General features: G+C 40.4%; 1 protein-coding gene across 1 annotated transcript in view; it reads left to right on the plus strand.

Annotated features, from left to right (window-relative positions):
* igsf9b (immunoglobulin superfamily member 9B) overlaps nucleotides 1–19,160 on the plus strand; it is a 478,541-nt gene that overhangs the window by 119,922 nt on the left and 339,459 nt on the right. The window contains exon 2 of the mRNA XM_033049801.1: nucleotides 9,439–9,636. Within this exon, the coding sequence (XP_032905692.1) occupies nucleotides 9,439–9,636 (198 nt within the window). The remainder of the gene's footprint in view (nucleotides 1–9,438; nucleotides 9,637–19,160) is intronic.

Consider the following 19,160-nt stretch of genomic DNA (forward strand, 5'->3'; position numbering starts at 1 on the left):
CCCAATCAACCTACAAACCTGTATGTCTTTGGAGTGTGGGTGGAAACCGGAACGCCCGGAGAAAACCCACACAGTCACAAGGAGAATGTACACACTCCAGCAGCCATGGTCAGGATCGAACCTGGAACTTTGGCACTGTAGGACAGCAACTCTACAGCTTTGTCACTGTGCCACCCCTGAAGTTTAAACATCTATCTCTCTCTACCTTGGATATACAATGATACAGATTCAACAGCACTCTGGGCTCAGGAATTAGACTATCCCAGCAAGTGAAGAAATTCCTCCTCCTCACATCCTTAATGTAACCCTAACCTGTTTCCTGGCTTTCGATTCCTCCATTTTTAAAAACATCACTGTTTCATTCATGGTGCTGCAGATTAATTTTTCCAAGGAACATGTGGACACAAGGGATTTGCTAAATTGCCTTTGCCAGCACTGTGTGTGAGCCCGGGTCACCAGGATAAACTTCAACCTATAATCTTTTAAATATAGATGAATAATGAATAAATGAGCTCACTTAGCCTTTAAACTATCAGTGGATGTGGTTTAAATAGTAGGAATCATTACTGTTGCCATCTCTTACACAACACTACAATAAATATGTAGATGTAACCTTTAAGTCATTAACAGATTTTTTTTCTTTTTTGTTTTTCACACTTGATGATAACAGGTACAACGGTACTAGGGCACTGTCACTGTAGTAATAGGACACAAAGATGTGTTTGCAGAACTGCACCATTGCTTGGTGAGGTAAGAACTAGTTTCATAAACAGCACATAACAACATTAGAAAAAGGAATAGGAGCAAGCTCTTTAGCCACCATAACTAACCTGTCTTTGAATAAAATCTATGTTTATCTTTTACCTCAGCAACATTTTACTAGCCTCTTAATATCTTAATTAATCTCCAATTCTTGTTGAAGGCAACTATATTAAATCGGCATTGGTTTAAAAAATCACTGATCATTAACTTTATCTCTAATATTTATTCTGGACGTTAAGACCTTTATTGCACCGTTTTATACTTCCAATATCTTTGGCCATCCAATTCAGCTCTTCAGTGCATTTAATACTGGAATTGAATCTCAATGACGTTTGCTGCTTGTTCTTAACACACAGTCATTGATTGTTGGGAAGTCATTAACCTTGTACCACTCATATTCTGCTGGATTCGTGCCATATGACAGAGCAATTGCTTCCTCCATTCACACTTCTTGCATGCGTAGCGGAACAATACATCAATATATTTTTTGCAACATGTGTACCATTCTTCAAGATGAATATAGGCCATAATTATAACAGAATGAATCGTTACTTTGTTATTGATTCTTGGGATGCTAGAGATGTGTCGCAGGATGGTGCTTATTAATGCTTCCAAATCTCCAAAGAATATTCCGTGTCTACCTCAGAGCACATGGAGGTAGCTGTAAACAGAAATATCTGAGGTAATAGGTTTTGCTTGCTGAGTGGTTACAGTGAACCAGCTTCCTATATTTTTTTTTTAAACCTATTGGTTTATTATTACCATGAGTACTGAAATCCAGTGAAAAACTTTGCGTGCTACCCGGCCAAATCGTACATGGGTACAATCAAACCATACACAAATACAACAGGAAATGCAAAGAGAATCATACATTGTGCAGAATATAGTGTCACAGTGTTATAGCGTTAGGGATCAAGCATTGATCAGTAGCCTGATAACAGCAGGCAAGAAGCTGTTGCTGAATCTGGTGGAAAATGCTTTCAAGCTTTTGTAACTTCCACCCAATGGAGGAGGAGAAAAGAGGGAGTGATGGTCCTTGATAGTGTTGCCTGCTTTCTCAAGACAGCATGAAGTATATGATGGACTGGGCTGCATCCACAGCTCTCTGCACTTTCTTACAGCAGAGCAGTTGCCAAACCAAGCTGTATTATGTCCTGATGCTCGAATGCTTTCTACAGTGCAATGATAGAAGTTGGCAAGAGTTGTTGGAGATAGGCTGAATTTTCTTGGTGTTCTCGGGAAATAGAGGCATTGGTATCCTTTCATGCCCATGTTACATCATGCATTTCTTGCAGACTTGGATGGAGATATTCCCAAACCATGCTGTGATGCACCCCAAAAAATGCTTTTTCTGTGCATCTGTGAGAAGTTGGGTTGTTGGGGATATGCCGAACTTCCTAAGCATTCCAGGGAAGTATAGGTATTGGTGTGCTTTCTTGGCCATTGCTTTGATGTGGCTGGTCCAGGACAAATTACTGGTGATATTTATTTCCAAGATAGCACAGTATACACAATAAGTTGTTCCATGGCAAATAATTAGGAAGGTAAATGAACACTTAAGTCTGAAGAGGGGTCTCGACCCGAAACGTCTCCCATTCCTTCTCTCCAGAGATGCTGCATGTCCTCAGTTACGCCAGCATTTTTTGTCAACCTTCGAATACAAATGGAATGTGGGACTTTGCTTAAAAGGGGTTAGAGTATAAAAGTAGTAAAGTCCTTCACCAACTGTTTGAGCATATGGTATCTTCCGCATTATTTAAGGAGGAAGATACCTACACTTGAGGGACCTCAGAGTAGGTTCACTTAGTTTCATTCAGAATTAAGGGTTGACCTTTGAGCAAAGGTTACACAGTTGGTCCTATTCTGATTGGAGATGAGAATATTGAGAGATACTTTTGAAACATGTAGGGTGAGGAGAGTAGACATCAGGACATTTTCTTCTCCTTCTCGGTAGCATACTGAGCAAAGTTATAGAATAAGTAATTGAGCAGTTACAGAGGAGGTGAGGGGAAATGTCTTCTCATGGAGGACTGTGGCTCTTTCAACTTCTCTATCCCACAAAGCTGTGCAGGTTGAGTTGTTGATTATGGACAAGGGTGAGGTGGACAGTGATGAGTCGAAGGCTTTGGGGACAGGTGGGAAAGTGAAGCTGAGGTCAAGATCATGTTCTCATCAAATAGCAGCACAAGCATAGGGAGATGTTCCTGACCTTATTTCTTGGAACTTTTTCCTTCCATCAACATTAATGGGGCAGCAATTATCACACCAGCTCCTGAATCTTTTTTTTGTATGGGATCTCCAAGACTTCTTGCTTCCTTGCCGATTTCCGTGAGGAATCCAGTCTTGGGTTCTCCACGTTTAAAAGCATACTCACACGGAAATGCATTATTGATCACTACATTGGAATAGAAAGGACAGTTTAGAGAAAGGAATGCATTGAAGAACCTCCCTTTAAAGCTAGTGAAAAGCAAACAAGCCACAGCACTGTAGTAATCGTTGTCTGGCATGTGGGATTGTTGAACAGGCTTACAATGGTCTTTTCTCAGTCTGAATGTGCCTCGTAACTGTGCATCAGAGATGAGAGAGTTTATGTGTGGAAAGGCAAGCAGCTGGAAATTGATTACACAGGGCCATTTATTATAACATTTCCACATCTAACAGGAAGACATGGAACCTCTTTCAAACGCAAGATTTAAAAAAAAAGTAAATTTCTAATGGGACAGGGAGCTGCCATTTCTGCACCAACTTATCCTATAAACTACTGCTGCAATGCAATAAGTGGCTGCTTTTTTTGACATTTGTTAATTGACTGCATTCCAACTGATGGATAGAGAACATTTTTTTACTTTGGCGTGAATTGCTTATTTTTACTTAATGTACTGCAAGAAATGGAGTGAATGCGATCATATAAAGACTCGCAGCACTTTTCACTTGCAGGGATGCTTGGATTCTGGAATTAGCTTTCAAATAATTAGGAAGTCCATTCACTGTTATTGAATGGGGGATTTGTTTACAGGGATAGAGACATCTTACTCCACTTATATAGGGCCGTCATGAGAATGCGTCTGAAATACTATGCACAGGTCAGGTGTCCCTTCCTCAGGCAGGATGAATTCATTAAAGAGAGGATGCAGTGAAGAATTATCAGATTGATTCATGGAATTGTCTGTTTCATGTACAAGGAAATTAAATTAACAGGATCTGTGTAAATGCTAATGTAAGATGAAAGTAAGAAATTCTGGAAATGGTCAGCAGGACAGGCAGTATCTGAGGACGGAGTTAATATTTTGGTTCAGTGATCTTTCTTCTGATGTTTGGAATGAGAGATAAACAGATTGACACATGCAAAGTCCCCACGAGTTTGGAAAGGGTAGATGCAAAGTTGGTGTGACACTTGGCGGGGCTGTCTAGAAATGGGAGTTGCAGACTCAAGATAATGGGTTAGTCATTCAGAACTGAGATGAGAAGGAATGGCTTCACTGGAGGTGGAGTGAAGCTCCAGAATTCTTCACCAAGAGGGCAGCTTTGGTGGCAGTTATATTCAACATAAAATCTGAGATTTTAAATTATTAATGGAATCAAGCAATATAGTTCAGTGCATGCAAGTGGCATTGACGTAAATGTTGGATGGTGGGGAAGTCTTAAAGGGCCTAATGACCTATTCTTGCTTCTAGTTCTTACATTTCATTATTTAGGAATCATTAAGTTTCCACACTGGAGTTGTTTGCCATGTCAATTCTGTTCGAAGCTGGTTTTCAAATGTTTCCAACCACGGTGGCGCAGCGGCAGAGTTGCGATCCCGACTATGTGTGCTGTCTGTATGGAGTTGGTACTTCTCCCCATGATCGATTGGGTTTTCGCCGAGATCTTTGGTTTCCTGCCACACTCCAAAGACTTACAGGGTTGTAGGTTAGTTGTTTTGGTATAAGTGTAAATTGTCCCTAGTGCGTGTAGGATAGTGTTAATGTGCGGGGATTGCTGGTCAGTGCGGACTCGGTGGCCTGAAGTTCCGCGCTGATTCTCTACACTAAACAAAACCAAACTAAGCCATTTCTTTTGGTTGGTTTAGCCTAGTTCTTCAAATGTCTGTAGTGTAAGAATTTAATAAATCTCAAAGTAATGGTCTTGTTGGATTGAGAAGAGGTCACATTCAGCCTTCATTACATTTGTTGACTTTCCAATCTTCATCCTCTCTCCTCATCACCTCCCATGGTATCTGATGTTCATCAGCATTTTCCAATGAATCGATTACTACACTGAGGCCTTTCTGCACCTTACTCTGATTGCGAGATTTTAAGGGTACTGAAGCGAATTCAGTCTTAACAAGATCGGTGACATTCAACTTGGGAGAGCAGCTGTGACTCATTATTTTAATCACAATTGGTTGAAGCATTATAAAATTGATTGTATTGATTGTCCCAACAATAATTTTCATGTGATGGTGATCAGATTTAGCATCGGATTCCTGAAAATCCTAAAAGAAATTGAGCTTCTAGTAAAGAGAGCCCAGAGTGAACCCTTCATCCTCCCACACATTGAAAATATATAAATTATTTATACAAGCTACTGGTATTTGATTCTAATCACAGCATGCTGCGTACAATGTACTTTTGAGCAAAATGATTAAAGGTTAACGTTTTCTTTGTTCTACATGTCATGCATCAATGATTCAACAATAGGATTACAAGTGTATTAAAAATATAGAACTCTAAATGCGAATAATTCTTATAAAATAACATGAATATTTGTTGTTGTTGAAAATAATCCAAAGACCAGAGTTCCCATTTAATTGGGACTATGCATGTATTATGTGGAAGTGCTGAGGAGATTGCTGTCTGAAGTCTTCATGTAGTTTAGAAAATCAAAAAAAATCTGTTACTAGAATTCTAACACTAGAACAATTAGTATTCTTGATATATTAATCTACGGGGGGGAAAATGAGGATTTATTTTGAAGCACAGTTGTAGGTGTTAAAGCATACTGCCATCAATGTACGCAGAGCACTTATCTGAGAAGGGGGCATTTGACCGGGCAATTTATCGACCAGCCTGAATGTTTTAGGATGTAGGAGGAAATCAGAGTTTTCAGCCACTGGGAGAATGTGCAAACACTACACAGATAGCACCAGAGGTTGGGATTGTACCTGCATCTCTGGAGCTTTGAGGCAGCTGCTCAGATAGGTGTGCCCCTATCCCACCCCAAGATGGCATCAAGGGAGTGTGGGAGATGAATACAAGGGAACCCTCCACTTGTTCTGGGTGGGAGCAGATAGGGTTGAGGGCAGCAACACAGGAAATGGAACAGATGCAGTTAGGGGTTCCGTCAACTATGATGGAGGGGAAACAAAAACAAAAGACCAATTCAGTATATGGATGTGAAAGGTATTGGCATCAGAATAGAGTGACAGGGCCATAGAAACGAGGAGAATGGGATAGAGTCTTTGTAGGAAGCAGGGTGAAAAGGAGGGTAGTCAAGGAACTTTGGAATACTGCTGGTAAGATGGAGATTGGGATTTCATAGGTAAATAAAGTAAAACCATAAGTAAAACAGGTCTGAGCTTGTCTCACTCACACAGAAGGAAAGGAATAATGGACATGGATCACATGAAGGTGAGATTAGGGTGAAGCTTTGCATCAAAGGTAATGACATTTTCTAATTCATTGTGACAGCAGGAACTCCCACCAATATAGACACTAACAGAAAGGGCAATGAGGCAGGAGAAATGAAAAATCTTATGTATTTAAACAAAATAGATTCCTAACGCGGCATTTTTATACTTGGAGGAAATAACTGGTATTAATGGAGAAGTTATTGAGTATGAAAGCAAGGTCAGTCAGGTGAAGAAGTGGAGGTATGTAGGAAGGAACTGCAGATTATGATTTAAACTGAAGATTGACACAATATGTTGGTAACTCAGCGGGGCAGGCAGCATCTCTGGAGAGAAGGAATGGGTGATGTTTTGGGTCGTGATCCTTCTTCAGACTGGAGGTGCTAGGTTTTCTTCCAGGAAGAAGCAAGAGCTCCCAAACTGTCCTGGAGATGCAGAAAGTGATGCTGGGGACCCAGAAACAGTATATGAGGAGACTGGAAAGGGGTGCCAAGTCAGCTCAAGATAGTTAAATATAAATTCCATGGATCAAGAACAGCCTGAAATGATGGATGGCTGAAGGGAATCCACGTTTGTTGATCTCAAGGAGAGGGTAGCAAATATATTGTGTTTACCGCAAATACTTTGTACCTCACATTGAGTGCTATACTGTCTTTATATTTCCATGCAGGTAGCATGGTCCCCACCTTAGTTGTTTATGCTTTGTTTTACTGGCACCAGGCATCATCATGCAGGGCCAGTGACTGTTGCAGTGATAAATCAGCAAATACTGAGGCAGTAACGCACACTTTGAATCACCAGTTTGCACCCACTAATATCATTGTTGTAAGCTCATGAAAAATGCAAGCAGTGAGTACAATTTAAATTAAAACGTCATCAGCTACAAGAAAGACTCCTGAGAAATCAGTACCAAACGAAAGGTGTGCTAATGCAATCTTGTGGACATTCTTCATTCAATTTAATTTACACGTAAAATCACTTTTCAAAAGCATCATCTCCATGACAAATTCAGAAAGACCATTTACGAATATAAAGTAAAACCCTTTTTCAGCCCATTTACAGTGTGTTATTTACATTATAATGTGGCATGTCTCTTAGCTGTTGTAGCACTTACCCACTATTTAAATCACATTAATATAAAAAATATCCATATTTCGAGCCCACGGCAAGTGTATTTTGCTTGCTTTTAATAATGAAAAGATGTTGTACTATTTTGCAGTGCATGGTTAAGCTCAGACTAACTTCATTTTCCAAAGTGATGGATTTATATATGCAGTGTACTCTCAAAGGGTAGTTAACAGATTAAATGCTACTTTGTCAAGATGTGCCCATATTCTCAAGTAACTACTATCGTGTGACCTTTTTAACCCATTTCTTGATTTTTCATCATTAAACTGAGACAAAAACGCAATTTGGCGACTCGCAAGGTGTTTGCAAGGTTTTTATTTCAGATTCCGTAGCCTTTGTAACTTTGCAACAGAGGCAGAATATGCCGGTAAAACTCGGCAGGCCAGACAACATCTTTGGAAAAAGTAACAATTAATGGTTCGGACATGCAACCCTCCGTCAGGCATGCCCTTTGTCAGATGAGTTCTGAGGAAAGGTCAAAGACCGGAAACATTGATTGCATCACTTTCCACAGATGCTGCCTGACTTTTAATTCTGTTTCAAATTTCCAACATCTGCTTGGATTTTTTTAGATTTCGAACTCTAGCTGCTGGATCTCTGAAATACAAAAACGGAAAATTGTTTGATGATACGCTTACTGATAGAAACTGCACGACATTGGGCTGAAGCCACGGAGATTCTGGAAATGTGAAATAAAAAAACAGATAATTTTGGAAACGTTCAGCAGGTCAGCCACCATCGGTTAGAAAAAAGTTTAAGGTTGAAGATCTTTCAAACATTGTGGCTACGCTGACTCTTTTTCCAGGTCTGCCAATTAGTATAACATATGGGAGAGCATATTAGGCTACCATAATCCATATCATATCCATATCTTCCCCCACAACCCCTGGCAGTGCATTCTAGGCATTTACCTCCCTCTGTGTTTAAAACAAAACTTGCTCTGCGCATCTCCTTTAAAGTTTGCCCCTCTCATCTTAAGTCGATGCTTTTCAGTATTTGATATTTCCATTCTGGGAAACAGTTTCTTATCCTATCTTTGCCTCCCACAATTTTACATACTTCTATCATGTCTTCCCTCAACGTTACCATGTTCCAGAGAAAATAATTCAAGTCTGTCCCACTCCTCCCTGTAGCTGATAACCCCTAATCCAAGCATCATTCTTGTTTTAAAGAAGTACACAAAGTTCTGGATTAACTCAGCGAGTCAGGCAGCATCTCTCGATAGGTGCATTTGCTGGTCGGGATCCTTCTTCTGAAGAAGGGGCCTGACCTGAAACCTCACCAATCCATGTTCTCCAAAGACCCTGAGTTAGACTAGCTCTTTGTGTATTATTTTGTGAACCAGCATTAGCAGTTCCTTGTGTTCAGCATCATTATGGAAACCTCCTGTGGACCCTTTCCCAAAGCCTTCACATCCTTCCTGTAATGGGGCAACCAGAACTGCATGCAATACTCCAAATGTGACCTCATCAATGTGCTATAAAGTTGTATCATACCTTCTTGACTCTTGTACTCCATGCTTTGACCAACGAAGGCAAGAATCATACCCTATGCCTTCCTTACCACTCTATCTGTTTGTGTTGCCATATTCAGGGAGTTATGGACTTGAAGCCCAAGATCCATCTGCACATCAATGCTCTAAAGGGTCTTGCCATTCATTGTATATTTCCCTCTTACATTCGACCTCCCAAGCAGAAAAAGCACTAGAAAAACAGGCAGCAGCTGTGGGAACTCAGGTTCCTTCCTCACCTTAAACCTATATCCTCTTATTTCTTGATTCCACTACTCTGGGCAAGAGACTCTGTCAGTGTGATTGGGATAAATGCTCTTCAATGGTTGCAGTTTTCTGTGCTCTGAACAATACTATATAATGTGCTGCCAAATTGGAGGCGATGGTACTCACACATCCTCACTAACGTTCATATGTCTGTTTCTTTCAGGTGCTCGCAGTTCAAGGGAGGAGCCTCAGTTTGTGACCGCCCGTGCTGGTGACAGCGTGATTCTAGGATGTGACGTGGTGCACCCAGTGTCAGGACAGCAACCCCCTTATGTAGTAGAGTGGTTTAAGTTTGGAGTTCCCATCCCAATATTCATCAAGTTTGGCTTCTATCCCCCTCATGTGGATCCTGAATATGCAGGTAGGACACCTACACTGACTAGATTCTTTGCTGTGCATCAGGATGTTAAATTAATGATTTGATATGATAATATTGAATACTGCTGCATATTTGGAAGCCGATGAAGGAATGATATCTGGAAAGATACAGTTTGCTTTATTTAGAAAGTGTCCCACTTTCTGATATATTTTTTGATGTATTTGGCTGTGATTTTGAGATCTCTCTCCATCTCTTGCCCTCTTGCTCTCTCGCTCTCTCTCTTTCTCTCTCTCTCTCTCTCTCTCTCTCGCTCTCTTATAACATTACAATCAGGGAAGGAGGCAGAAAGAAGAAATGCCTTCAGGCACAAATTGTTGAGCAGCAGAACGTCAAATAACAGAATATACATTGTCTCAAAATTTGCACTCATGAGAGTGATTTAAATGTCCTGAAGTCCTGCTGTATTTAAATTAATATTGCTTTTAATTTCCAATGGAAAATATTATTGTTGGTGACTGCAAAGCACATATCTATATTTCCCAGCAAAAGATGGAAGTAAAATATCAATCTTTTGGTTTTTATTATATCAAAGACAAGACCTGGTGGGCTTTTTCTTTACACTCTGTAGCCAATCTGGGATTGTACTTATGTATGGTAATAATTTACTGAACTGTGCACAAAAAGACAATTTCACTGTAGCTCAGTACATGTGATAATAACGAAGCATTGAGCCATTGAGACGACTGATTAATTCCAGACCATAATTCATGTAGCTGAACCTTTCTGATCTTGTCAATGACCAGTTGCATTGACACAATGGGAATTGTAGGACCTTCCCTTCCCCAATGCCAGTGAGAGCTTGTAACTACTCCCCACTCCAACACAGACACATTCTGGAAACACATCCCAACTCATTTTACAATTGATTCTCCCTTGTTTGCTTCATAACTCCTGCTGCCTGCAGCCCCAGACTTCTACACAACAGTTAGCAGTCACTGAGGACCTGAGATGACTCTCTCATGGAACAATCTAAGTAGTGATGAGGGACCTTAGTTGTGCATGTAGACGACAGAAGGCAGCAACTCCACCACTGCGCCACTGTGCCGCCCCAATAGAACAATATGTTTGGTTGTGTGAAATAGACTAGCCATTTGTCCAAATGTAGCACAAGTATAAAATCCTGATCACTCAGCATCTAAATATACAGGAGCAAGCTACTTATTTGGGAGTAACTCCTTATTAGGAGGTGGCCTAGCATTATTCCCTGCTGCAACCAACATATGTGGTTATGACAATCAATGTGGAACCTATGGTTCAGCTGGTTTTGGGTTGATAAAAAATTGATCCAACACTTAAATAGTGTTGATATTTCATATCCTGATATTGTGACTTCAAAGTTTGGAAGTTAGATATAATGCATAATTGTCACATTTAGCATCTTTATCTTTGACAAATTCCTGCCCCAGTAAGTGTGTTCTAATCTTAAGGAGTAGAAATTAAGTTGCTGTTTTTCATGGATTTGAATGTTCTGCCTGACAGCTTTATTACATCCCTTGAATTCAGTACATTTATAATGTGACTCTATCTGGCACTGGATCAAATGTAAGCTAGGTTATTACCAGGTAAATTGGAAATGATTTGGTGATAAATTGCCTTCATGATCACTTTACCATCCACCACACTGACCATAGGGTTACATCAAGGGGCTCTCCTTTACTTCCTCAAGGACAATAAATGAAGACCTTGTAGTTTTTCATTTGCCCAAAAGACATAGGAGCAGAATTAGGCATCTCAGCCCATTGCGTCCACTCCACGATTCAAACATGGCAGATCTATGTTTTCCTCTCAACCCCATTATCCTGTAACCTTTGGCACCCTTCCTAATGATAAACCTATCAATCTCCATCTTAAAATACCCAATAACTGCCTCCACTGCCGTCTGTGGCCTTGAATACCACAGATTCACCAACCTCTCTCAAGAAATTCCTCTTCATCTCTGTTCTGAAGGTACATCCTTTTATTCTAGACTCTCCCATTACTGGAAACACCTTTTCCACATCTCTCAAATTTAGACATGAATATTACTGTCTTACCTACAAATGAATAAAAAAGCTTTATTTTTAGTTACACTTCTGAAACGTGCTTTATGAGACATATAAAAAGAAAATGTGACAGTGGAACAAAATTCAAACACCAAATGACAATAAATTTAAATTAGTTTGCAGATGAAGTCATGCAAATATATGCATCAAATGTCACATTGTCTACTTAATCTGACATCTTTTCAAAGTTGTTCTGATTTTCCTGCACAACATCACACCGATTATCCCTGATCAGTCCTTCCCTTTCCAAAGGCAGGTAAATGCTGTCCTTTGGAATCCACTCCGGTATCCTGACCATAGGTGCTGTCTGTGCGGAGTTTGTACATTCTCCCTGTGACTGCGTGGGTTTCCTCCCACATTCCAAATACATGCAGGTTTGTAGGTTAATTGGCTTTGGTAAATTGTCCCTAGTGTGTAGGATAGAACCGGTGTATGGATGATTGTTGGTCGGCACAGACTTGGTGGGCCAAAGGGCTTGTTTCCACGCTGTATCTCTAAACTAAACTAACTTTCCCACCGCTGATGTTTGGCTCACCAGCTGTAGTTCCCTGGCTTATGTTTGACAACCTTCTTAAATAAAGACACAACATCAACAACCCTCCAATTTTCCAGTACCTTGTCCACAGCTAAGGTTGATGCAAGTATCTTGGGGCATCTGCAATTTCTTCCCTAGCTTCACATATTGAACGAAGATGCAGTTAAGTCAGAGTATTAGCAAGTCAAAAAGATCTGCATTAAACCTGTCAGGTAGGATGGTCACTTCTGTAGCTTGTTCATGGTCAACTTTAATTTAGACCTTTTCTTCAAGTAAGCACAAGCCAGAGAGAGTTTTAGTTTTCCTTTGTCATTGACACCAAGTCAAACCCATTTGAGATCAAGCGGTACAGTACAACTCCTGTGGATGGATTTATTAAAAGCCACCTCCCCAACACATAGATAAAATGTATATCCTTTGATTTTAATGACTAAGTGAATGGAGAATCTATAGATTGATTTATCAAATGCACACAGTTGTTATAACTGAAATCAAAGTGGGAATACTATTGGCAGTGGATATTTGGATGGAAAGCTGAAGGCAGATGAATCTTTGCAGAAATAAAGCCGAGATTAAATAAATTTTTGGTCATTAATAGAAACATAGAAACATAGAAACATAGAAATTAGGTGCACGAGTAGGCCATTCGGCCCTTCGAGCCTGCACCGCCATTCAATATGATCATGGCTGATCATCCAACTCAGTATCCCATACCTGCCTTCTGTCCATACCCTCTGATCCCCTTAGCCACAAGGGTCACATCTAACTCCCTCTTAAATATAGCCAATGAACTGGCCTCAACTACCCTCTGTGGCAGAGAGTTCCAGAGATTCACCACTCTCTGTGTGAAAAGGTTCTTCTCATCTCGGTTTTAAAGGATTTCCCCCTTATCCTTAAGCTGTGACCCCTTGTCCTGGACTTCCCCAACATCGGGAGCAATCTTCCTGCATCTAGCCTGTCCAACCCCTTAAGAATTTTGTAAGTTTCTATAAGATCCCCTCTCAATCTCCTAAATTCTAGAGAGTATAAACCAAGTCTATCCAGTCTTTCTTCATAAGACAGTCCTGACATCCCAGGTATCAGTCTGGTGAACCTTCTCTGCACTCCCTCTATGGCAATAATGTCCTTCCTCAGATTTGGAGACCAAAACTGTACGCAATACTCCAGGTGTGGTCTCACCAAGACCCTGTACAACTGCAGTAGAACCTCCCTGCTCCTATACTCAAATCCTTTTGCTATGAAAGCTAACATACCATTCGCTTTCTTCACTGCCTGCTGCACCTGCATGCCTACTTTCAATGACTGGTGTACCATGACACCCAGGTCTCGCTGCATCTCCCCTTTTCCTAGTCGGCCACCATTTAGATAATAGTCTGCTTTCCTGTTTTTGCCACCAAAATGGATAACCTCACATTTATCCACATTATACTGCATCTGCCAAACATTTGCCCACTCACCCAGCCTATCCAAGTCACCTTGCAGTCTCCTAGCATCCTCCTCACAGCTAACACTGCCCCCCAGCTTAGTGTCATCCGCAAACTTGGAGATATTGCCTTCAATTCCCTCATCCAGATCATTAATACTAAGTCAAGAGTGTTTAAGTGTCATATGTACCAACAACCGAATAATGAAATTCTTGCAGCAGCATTATAGGCCTATAAACACAACGCACACAGATATTAGATAAGAAACAAAATTAAACATATTAGTAACCTCAGGTCTAGTGCAAAATACCCTGAGTGCAAAAATAAATGCCCTGAGTGCAACCAAAGACAGTCCATAGTTCATAATTGAGGTTAGTGCCCTGTGGTGTTCAAGAGTCTGACAGATGTTAGGAAAAAGTATTTTTTGAGCCTGCAGTAATGGTCAGGGCTTACAGACTCCTAAACATTCTTCCCAATGGTAGGAGTACAGGGGGCCGCCTGCTGCCGTGTATGACAGCAGGCCGGGTTCGCCGCTGCGAGCAGAAGATAAAACTGTTCAATGAACTGTTTGTAACTTTGTCGGTGCCAGAAACGTGGTGACTCTTGTGTACTCCCTCGGTGAGGTCTGCTGTATGATATTACCGGGTTGTATGCAAAACAAAGCATTTCACTGTACCGAGATATCATTGAATCATTGAATGAAATGAGAGTGTGGCCAGGGTGGTGTGGGTCTTTGATGATGCTGGCTCCCATTTTAAGGCAATGCCTCCTGGAGATCCCTTTGATGAAGCAGATGTCAGTACCTATGATGGACCGGTAATTGCCCACCACACTTTATAATCTTTTTTTGGGGCATTTGTGTTGCGAACCAGGCGGTGATGTAACCACTCAGCAGCTTCTCTACCATACAGACAGGAGGAGCGGCCAGTGTTTACAGCTTCTCTACCATACAGACAGGAGGAGCGGCCAGTGTTTAGACTAATTTCCAACTCAATTGCCACCGTTGATTCTGTGGCACATAATATACAGATGTGCACACACCTTTTTGCACACATTCAGCGCCAGGGGCAAATTATTTCACTAAAAAGTTTCTCCCTTTCTCTTTTAAACCTTGAACCTTATCAGCTATTTTCTGTTTCCTATTTTTGGCTTTTGTGCCAGCTTTGCATATTGGACTTCAACTCCCTAGTGAAAATGACTTGATAGAAACGGGCTCAGGAGTTGGCTTATGGGTATGAATTGGTCCTCACCGGATGATAGTTATTTCAATTGAAGAGGTTTAATGGCACAAAAGCAGCAAGGATCTCATTATCCCAGAGACTCATTCAAATGATCTCCCCTGCCAGGCCCTCAGCAATTTATTTTCACTGCCTGGCATGTAATTACCTGACAAGAAACCTGGGAAACACAAGTACCAAACGCAAAACCACAACCCACTGGTTTACAACTAATTAAGGTAAATGAATCGAAATGACGTGTTGCACAGCACTTGTTAGGATTTTACAATCCAATTGACAGCAGTACAATGCTGCGAATTTTGTTCTATTATTACATTGATAAGGAGCCTGGATTTTCAATGCATGTAAGGACCAGGGATGTAATGCTGAGGCTTTCTTTATAAGGCACTGGTCAGACCACAGTTGAAGTATTGTGATCAATTTTGGATTCCATATCTGAGGAAGGATGTGTTGGTGCTGGAAAGGGTCCAGAGAAGGTTTAGTGCAGATGTCAGGGGGTCACAGGGAGAAGGCAGGAGATTTGGATTGAGAGGGAAAGATAAATCAGCTATGATTTAATGGTGGTGTAGACTTGATGGGCTGAATGGCTTAATTCTGCTCCTATCACATGAAATTCTGAACCTGTGAATTTATGATCTAATAATAAAATGCTACTTTTGTAATCGTGTTTCATCACAATTAACAACAAATAAAATCTAAGGAATATCACAAATTCTGCAAGCATGCAAGCGTGTTAAGTTTGGTATTTAGAAGTCATTAGTATGTTATATATTTCTGTTTTGAGAGGCCAATAAAATAGCTACTAATTGCTAATTTACAGGAGATAATTGTATATCAGCAAGTCTTTAGTGGGCGTTCTGCACTTGAATTCCAACCTTTACTCTTTGCAGCCTTCTGTGGGCCACTGCCATGTCTGCTTCTTCCACCACTGCCATGCCAGCCTGCAGACGTTTATAAGTGATAGGAGCAGTATTAGGCCATTCGGCCCATCAAGTCTACTGCCATTCTATCTCTCCATTCTCCTGCCTTCTCTCCATAACCCCTGACGCTCCTGCACGTAATGTTATGGGAACAAGTCCTTCAGAACTGATGCCAGCGAGGTGATTTCTAATCTTAACAGAGAGGAGGATCAGACCTTTTGCAAGGAGTGAGGGAAGAGCAAATTGGGAGCAGGGAATGTTGAACCTGGTCCTTTCAGCCAATTTCCTGGTCTCCCAGTTTGACTTTGCACAGAAGGCTCTTCTCTACTCTATAGGTAAATGAGGGACAGATTTTTTTTAAATGAGAAAATCCAACAAGAAGTTAATCATCTGATGTTATTTTTAATCTCATCACCTAAGTATCAAGCCAATTTACAACCTACTGTTTGGTTTGTTGGATTCAAATGTTCTGGCTGACCTCTATATCATACATGACAAATGCAAGTGTTTGTCACAGATAGTTTGCGATCTAAAGTTATTTATAATATTCAAGAGCCAGGATCAGTGCAAATTCAATGCCAATCTACAGGCATGGCATTTGAGTTGTTCCTTGTTGACTCATTGACTATCATTAATGTTACAATGCACTATACATAGCGAGTCCGAAATTAGTTTCCTACCCCATTCCTCATCCTTGACCTTGACCTTGCTCCTTGAAATCCATCACTTTGCCGCATCTTTTATCGGTGTTCCTAACATCTTCACCTTTATCCTAGCAACAGTGAACTAACTATCTTTTACATGGACAATTGGTATTTATTAAACAGTATGATTAACTTTGTTTTATTTCTAAGCTATTACTGAAAGAATCAAAGACAGGTACAGTAATTCAGAAATAGTGTCATATAGATTAACTTCTGCTGAAGTCCGCTCAATTGAATCTGGGGGTGTGATCAGTTCATATTCCGTGTTATTGAGAAAAAACGGCCTGTCATTGAGTTATCAGGATCCCATTGACATCCTGTCAGGTTTTAACATTTCTCTTTTTCATCATATTTGCTGACTCTTATGAGTTTTTATGCTGTGATATAATATAGTCCAGATTTTGTTGAAACTCTAACTTTCAATTATTTTATGATGTGCAACACAAAGAGGTGTTACTGGAAACCTTCAGCAGGTTGGGTTAATGCCTCATAGATTATGCACTGCCTGGAGCAGACGTGGTTGACTGATTGTTCCTAGATGTGCAGTTTGTGGTTGGACTGCAGAGACGAGGAATCAATCCTGATATCTTATATCGGACTCTTGACTCTCCTTGGCTCCGCAGATAATCACAGTCAGCCAACCCAAAATCTGCACACATTGAATCAGATCAGATACGGATCCTGATCATCACGTTTCTAACTTCATTCCAGAACCATAATAAATCTGAATGTGCATTGACTAGTTCTGCAGACAGGAAGTCCAATTTATTTACACCAAATATGCTGCGTTAAGGGGAAAGTAAAACATGGTTTATAGCAATCTTCATCTTATTGATACTTTAAGTAATTGAATAGATATTTTGCATCAAGAAAGTAACAGCAGCAAGGAGTCCTACCACACTTCATGATGATAGATACTGATTTTCACAGCTAATTGAATGCGATCAATTGAATATTTGATTACCTAAACAAGGACACAAATCAAGAGGCATGACATAGATTGTTGCTTCATCAGCAGAGATACCAACAGGGTAGAAATCTCGCCACTAGACCAATGTGCAGAGAGAAATTTCTAATTTTTCTCATGACATGAAAGACACGATTTTGGTCCATTAAGTCAGTGCTGGTCTCAGAGTGCTCCCATAACCCCACAGTGGGCTATTAACCTACTAGCAAGCATGTCATTGGTATGTGGAAGGGAATTGGGGCACCTGAAAGGAACTCACATAGGTGTAGGGAGAACTTCCGAGATCAAGATTGAACTCGGAACTCGGAACTCGGAACTCGGAACTCGGAACTCGGAACACTGGAACTGTGCGTTCAATTGGTGATGATGCATCACCCCTCATTTTGTCCTCTTTCAAAGATTTTTAAAGCTTCTGAAAGTCCCTCAGAGTAAGAAACTATTAAAGCAGAAATAATCAAAAAACTAAAATAATAACAATTTTTTTTAAAAAGTAAACAGAAAATATTGTAAAATGTATTTAAATAATTAAGAACCTTATCTGATATACAACTATTCAAACCAAATATAACTTACCTTGCCCAAGATTTCTCGTGTATATTAGAAGAATATTCATTTGGTGATTGGATTCTCAGACTCTCACCTGACACAGGATCTGTGGGAGGCGTATGATTGTATCCAGGGTCCAGGGCCCACCGATGGAACTTTGCAACAAATTCAGTGACTGGTTTCTCTCTGCAAGTTCATGACTTTCATGTTCATATACATGAGGCAAAATCAATAAATTCTTGGGATTTATGGGAAAAGACACTGGAAGTTTACCAATCAAGTTTACCAATCAAGTTGAATCAAGTTCAACATGATTTTCCAACAAGGTTTTAATGTCATAAAGTCCTACAGCATGGAAACAGCCCTTCAGCCCAACTTGCTAACACTGGCCAACATGTCCCATCTACACTAATCTTACCTGCCTGCGTTTGGCCCATATTCCTCTAAGCTTGTCCTATCCATGTACTTGTCTAAATGTTTCCTAACCATTGCGCTAGTACCTGCCTCAACTCCCTCCTCCGGCAGCTCGTTCCATACACCCACCACTCTGTGTGTGTAAAAACGACCCCTCGGGTTCCTAATAAATCTTTCCCCCACACACCTTAAACCTATGTCCTTTATGCATTTACCCAATCTATTCCTCTCATGATTGTGTACACTTTGTCCATAACTTCCCAGTAATCGTCTCTGTGATGTAGAGCATTGGAAGGTGGCCGGTGTTATAATAGCTTGAATTTGTTACCAATACTGTGATGGTAGCAGAGTCCCAGAGGATGGCAAATTGTGGACTTAACGTTCTTGTGGGAATTTTGAAGATTTGTAATATATCAGTTTTAATTTTTAAATTGCTCGAAGGTAGCGTGTAGAAAATCCCAAGGGATCTATAAGTTTGAATTCAGCTGAAGAGGTCAACTTTTATTTTGAGGATCTCTAGAGTGTTTTCTGGTATAGTATATTACAGATCAACTATATGAAGGATGCTGATGTACAACATGGAATATCTACTGATTTAAACACCGTCTCAACTCGAAGGTTCAACATTCAATGTTTCATTCTGGTCTCATTGTACCCAAAATATATTCTTTAACCTTTTTCTTTCCTGTTGCATTAGGAAGACATTTCTATTTCTT

This window comes from Amblyraja radiata, chromosome 33, assembly GCF_010909765.2.
Source record: "Amblyraja radiata isolate CabotCenter1 chromosome 33, sAmbRad1.1.pri, whole genome shotgun sequence".
Taxonomy (NCBI): Eukaryota; Metazoa; Chordata; class Chondrichthyes; order Rajiformes; family Rajidae; genus Amblyraja; species Amblyraja radiata.